Genomic DNA, 6,466 nt, shown 5'->3' on the forward strand with positions numbered 1-6,466 from the left:
GTCATAGGACAATTTTTAATATACTTATTAGTGACACATTATAATAAAAAATATGACACATGCGTGGATTATTTATTATTTTATTTTAATAACATAATTTAATATATATTTTACTACAATTTATAATTTCATAAGTATATTACAAAATTTTAATAATATTACAATTTTAATTAATTATAATTTTATTTCAAATTTAATAAATAAATAGGTTGATTAATAAATTTTTTTAATTAGTCTTTAAATTATTTGACATATATCAATAAAAGGATAAATAAAATAGAAAGAAATACATATTTTCACTTGACCATTTTGAAAATATCATTATTGAAATTATATATATATATATATATATATATATATATAATTTTTTTAATAGTAACTCATCCTTTTTTAATGTATTTAAAAAATAATTGATTGTAAAGATATATAATATGATGAATATAATTTTATAATATTTGAAGTTGTAAATGTAAGAAAATTTCAAAATTGTTAAAAAATATAAAAAAATAATTTTATATTTTAATAGTTGAGATCAAATTTTCATAGTTGAAATTTTAAAAATATTTAGATAAATTAATATTTAATATGATAAATTAATTTTTATAGATAAATTTAAAAATGAAGATAATAAAAGTGATGTCATTGGCAATTTTTAAGTATGCTTGTTAGTTTATGTGACACACTATGATAAAAGAAGTGACATGTGCACGAACTATTTATTATTTTATTTTAATAATATAATTTGAGTTCATAATTATATTATAAAATTTAAATAATATTATAATTTTAATTAATTATAATTTTATTTTAAATTTAATAAATAAAGAAATAAATTGATTAATATATATTTTTAATTAATTTTTAAATTATTTAACATATATTAATAAAAAGATAAATAAAATAAAAAATATATGTACCGTTTAGTTAAAATAAATGAGGCTTATATAAATATTTTGTTGAGTTAATATTTTTTTTCTATTCAAGAAAGTTTTTGAGTTGGGAAATAATTAAGTGGGAGTAGGGGTGACAATTCTGGTTAATGGGTTATGTTCGTGTCGTGTTAACACGCAACATGAATATAATTAAGATAGACACGAACACGACATGATTAACAAATCGTGTCAAAAATTTAAACACAAACACGACCCTTTTATTATATGAGTTACACGACACGATTAATATTAAATTGTATTAGGTATATTCAATATGACATGACCTATTTAACATGAAATAATCTATTTAACACGGTTTGACACGACGTAACCCATTTAACAGGCTATATAAGTGGGTTCTTGAGTCATAGTGGGCAAATGGATTAGTGGGTCACAGGTCAACACACTTGACACAAATATTAAATCGTGTCATAAACGTATAAGTCAAGTTAGCGAATTAACCCGTGACATGACATGATTATAACCGTGTCATAAATGGATCGACACGAATTCGACACGAATACAAATAAACTTAACTCAAACCCTATATTTTGGTGTCGTGTTTGCGAGTAGTTTTCAAAATTGCCACCCTAAGTGGGAGTTTCCAAACGGCGGTGATTTTGTTAACATTGTCCAGAGTAAATGGCTCATCATGCTACTAGTAATTTAAATTAAAATTAGACTAATTAAGCGTAAGATCATCAATGGTCTAATGGCCAATTATGAATGTCAAAATACTAAAAATGGGTTTAATATAATTCGTAATCAATTGGGGTTCTTTTGGGAAAAAAAAAAATCCAAATCATTTTCTATTGTTCAGAGAGAGACAGAGAGAGGAAGAACAACCCCACTCCATCACAAAGAAACGTATCCACTTCCTGAGCCCATATTAGATTCGAAGCAGGGGCTATAATTTGACAGAGGGGGATGATTGATAAGATTGGAAGCCATGTCCCTTTCATCAATAAGAAAGTATGGAAGTTAAGGGACCGTAGAGCATTTAGGTGCTGCCAACTAAGGCCAACCCCAAAATAAATTCTATTCCTACTTCCCACCTGCTTCAAGCACACGATGTTGACATCTAAGCAATCGCCCATTTGCAGTTGATGGTTTTCCTGTTATAATTCCCTACAAAGCAACTAAGAAGGAAAAACAACACTATTACTTGCTTTCTCAACCTTTCTCCTGGTACAACCTGCTCAAGTAACATATAACAAACCCATAAGGTCATTATGCAAACTCCAACGAGCATCCCGGAATTGTTGTACGGTTTGCCTGTACCAAATGAAGACCACTGCAGTTTGTGAACTCTGTTCCTAGCAGCAGATTTTTTTTCCCCAGATTCTACTCCAATACAATCTACACAATCCATAATTGCTTGTCAGCCTGCCAAATATATTTTTATGCCAATTGCCATCAATGGTTTCTTTTCCCCTCTCAAATGCAAACCATTCACACAACAATCTCTTCAGGCAAAATAATGAAAATTCAATAATGAGTTGGTATAGCTTTTGGTGACAAAAATAATAAAGAAAAAAAAATCTGCCATATTATCATAATGGCTTGATCAATGTTCATATTCCTAATTTATTCATGTCATAGATGAAGTTATAATGTACAAGAACAGCATTTTGATTTCACTGAAGAATACTGCTGCAAAGAAAAATAAAATGTTTTCGATATAAACTTGGATACTTAAGCTTGCGCATGGTTACACAACATTACAAGGAGATCAAGGAACTATCCACATCACGATAATATTAGACGAAGGATCTCCCCTGAATATTTGAATGACTTTTCAGTTTCTTCCAAACAATGGTTCTTCTCTTCTCTAGTCCAGCTCTGCGCAATCACATAAACAAATACATGTATGCGTTAACAGGCTGTAAAATGTGGAACAAAACACATCTACAAGATAATGTATCTTGTTACTTCTCAGAATTATGAGGTTAGATTGAAAAACTGAAGCAAATTAATAAGAGAATTTCACAATAAAATTACCTCAGCAACTTTATTTAACTTGTCCCTAACATTCTGCAACAGTTGTTTTAGGTCACCATCCCATTTATAGAACTCCAATTCCTTTTTGTTAAGTATCTTCTCAGCCACCTAACAAAAACAAAGAGGAAAAGAAAATATGTGAGAATTGCCCCTCATAAACTAAGATATCATTGATATCACCCCATCAGAGTAACCACCGAAGTATGTCTATATAGCCGCATGAAGGCATGTCCTTTAAGTAAAAAGATGCTTTCCTAATTTATTTGAGAAACTCATATCTCTTGTTGGCAAGAACTCCTCTTCAATGGATTTATATAAAAATGAAGGCACACTGATACTAGTGTAGCATTGTTTATTTGAAGAGAGGGGGAGCTCAACGGTTTACTTATGTTGCTATGCAATAAGTTCACAAATCAAATAAACCCAGTGCTCAAGCATTGCGCTGCAACTTGAGTCTTACACCTCCATGAAGCGCTAAAATATTTTTTGGCCATTTAAGTTTAAATTCGTTTACCTTCTTCCCAATCATTCTACCACCAGCACTGTGGGCAAAATATATATTGTAGAAGTGACAAATAAAAGCTTGAGGGTCCTTCTCTGACAGTTCTTTCAGACACTGTGCATAACTGGCACCAGCAGAAGAGGCTTCTGGAATGACATAGCCCTGTTCTTTGAACCACTCCAAATCTTTTGCCAGCTTTTCAGACCTTTCCAATCCAGTGTTTTTGAACTCAGCATCTATAGGAAAAGGAACGAAATTTTCATGAGCAGAAGTACACATACTACAAACTGCAGGCCATCAATGCAGGCACAAAGACAGAGATAGAGAATGCAAGACTGGGTGATGCATAAGAACCTAAAAAAAAGCTTGTCAAATTTAACCAATGAAAATCTTATAGATTGAAACTGCTACCTTCAAGAATTAAAGCAAAAAACAAGAAAATTCAAAGACAGCCAAAATCAAACCCACCTAGGAATTTGCAAATGTAGAGAACATAAAAGAAAAAATATGTACAGATGTTTTTGAACGATCATAGACATTTGAACCAAAATGAACATATAGCTCCATGAATTTTCTTTTTAAAATTGCCATATTGGACAGAACTAAATGAAGGAAAAAAATAACACCACGATGAAACCAAGTCTTTGCACCCATACTGCATAAGGAACATGAAGGAAATTGTGGCAGGGTCCACCCAGGATAGGCTAAAACCAGGCCCATGATCCTTCATGGCCTACTTTGTAGAGGCTATATGCTGCTGGAACATGGGGAGCAAACTGCTCCCCTCACCTCTACCTAGACCAGGCCATGGGCCAAACCGGGCCAAACAGCCAAGGGCCAATAAGCAGCCGTTTCTAAACTGGAACCGGCCATTGGCCAGGTCTACCTCTACTCATGAATCCAGTAAATGGCTCCATGTTGGAGCTATGAACTTGCATGTGTGCTGGTTATAAAAGGAATGTTGGTGTGCGCGAGCGAGGAGTGCATGCAGTTACATGAGGGAGTTAAGGCCATCAGTGATTATAACTTATATATGCAGTATACGGCTTAAGTGCAAAGGAAAAAAAGTGCGAGCATTGTGTGCAATTGCCAGCGCAGGTGTTCATGAGAGAGTAGCGAGCAAATCTCTGGGTAAGTTTCCTTGGTCATGAGCAAGTTTGCCAAGGCAGAAAACTGGTTGCAAGTGAAAGCATTTTGGCGCTTCAAAGGCGGGTGTTCAAGTTGGTGCACAAATTCTCTCATCCTCCCTTCAAACCTTGGAGTGAAATATTTCTGCATACACTTCTAGGCTGTGATTTATGAGCATTATATATATATATATATATATATATATATATATATATATATAAAATTTTATTATGCTTAGGACTAGTGAAACAAGTCATGATCGTAGGGTTATGCATGCTCATGGATTAGTACCCGTGGTTCTAATTTTTCCAACAGAACACCAAACTGCAAAAGCCAAAGTCTTGATGAAGCTAGATGAGAATCTATGGTCTACCACAACTAAGCTAAATCCCACTCTTAACTGTATCATAGAAGCAGTTGTACAAAGAAACATATACCTTTATTTGCTTTATGAGGGATATTTAATGAATTAGATTTTCCAACAGTCACAGACAAAACAGAAGTTCATTTCCTACATCAAGATTAAAGCCCCATAGCGACGAAGAAACTATTCCAAAACAGAAGCCGTAATAACACAATCCATCAGGCAATCCAACCACAATCATGAATCCGTACCAGGACAAGTCATCCAACAAAATATGACCAAATAAATCATCCAGGAAATCATTAACACAACCAAAAACTGACCAAGTTAATAAAAGGGTATCAACTATCAAGCATAAAATCCAATAACCTTTTAGGCAAAGCAAAACTCACAAAAAGGATAAGCCGCCTTATCAACAATGGATTCAAGAGTATCATAAACCAACTTGCTATCCACCAAAAACCTCAAGTAACCCTCTACGGAAGGTTCCCATTTGGGAACAGCCCGCTCCTCCGGCTTCTCAACCTCCTTCTCCCCTTCTTTAGCCTGCTCCCTGGTATGCAACTTCATCGCCACAAATCTCATCTCCTCCACAAACCCCTTAGCCTCACCTGGGTAGCGCTTTTGGGGTTTCTCCGCAGTGGTGGAGGACACAATAGCAGCAGCTTTCAAGGGCATATTCACAATTCTCGGAGTTACCGGGACTTGAAACTGAAAAGAAGCTCTTTTGGGTACAAAACCGGATTGGATAGCAGTGGAAAGAGAGAGAGATGGGGATACTTGGAGGTGGGTTTTGTTAAATAAAGATTGAGATTGAGAGGTTAGATTAAGAGAAGCCATTTCGTCAACACAGAGCCAGACAATAATTGAACTCAAAAAAATAAAGTATAGAATTAAGTAGGAAAAGAGTATACGGCACCTTTAAATTGAAAAGAAAACACAAGAAAATTCAGCGACAAAGAAAAAGCGTTCAAAGTGTTTTTGGCTTTGGCTTAGAATCGCTGTTCAAGTAGCCTTGAAGACAAAGCGAGAGCTCAAAATAATGGAAACAAAAGAATAAATAATTATGGGTAATGGGGTTGCAGTTTCTTGCGCCTGTATCGAAGAAAATGGGGCTTTTATAGGTAATCAAGCTTTCCTTTCGGATTAGGATAAGTCTGGCGTTGGTGTTTGTGTTTCCTTTTTAGATGTTCGTTTGAGTTATTTTTATAAAAGAATATATAAAAAAATAATTAATTAAATTTATATATTTCTGAAAATATTTAAAATAATGAAATTACATTTTAATTAAATAATAATAAATCCCACTTTCTTATATTCACTTGCAAATTAATAATTTTTAATTTAATTCTTGATTTATTTTCATTTTTTTGAATTCTATTTATAATAATATATTCCAATTCTACGGAAAAATTCTTATAAAATCTATTCATTTCATAATTTTTAATTTTAAAAATCATAATTTTTATGTTAACTAACATAGATTCAATTCACAAAATATTCATTAGTTTTAAATTACTGAAAAAGGTTAAAATATAA

General features: G+C 32.9%; 1 protein-coding gene across 1 annotated transcript; it reads right to left on the reverse strand.

Moving 5' to 3' along the window:
- Positions 1-2,459: 2,459 nt before the first annotated feature.
- On the reverse strand, positions 2,460-6,100 carry LOC110654806 (heme oxygenase 1, chloroplastic). The gene is made up of 4 exons (XM_021810915.2): positions 5,320-6,100; positions 3,448-3,671; positions 2,934-3,041; positions 2,460-2,774 (listed from the first exon to the last, which is right to left on the reverse strand). The coding sequence occupies exons 1-4, from the start codon at positions 5,765-5,767 to the stop codon at positions 2,682-2,684; spliced, it is 873 nt and encodes a 290-aa protein (XP_021666607.2). The 5' UTR covers positions 5,768-6,100; the 3' UTR covers positions 2,460-2,681.
- Positions 6,101-6,466: the final 366 nt, after the last annotated feature.

Source organism: Hevea brasiliensis, unplaced genomic scaffold, assembly GCF_030052815.1.
Source record: "Hevea brasiliensis isolate MT/VB/25A 57/8 unplaced genomic scaffold, ASM3005281v1 Scaf348, whole genome shotgun sequence".
In the NCBI taxonomy this organism is placed as follows: Eukaryota; Viridiplantae; Streptophyta; class Magnoliopsida; order Malpighiales; family Euphorbiaceae; genus Hevea; species Hevea brasiliensis.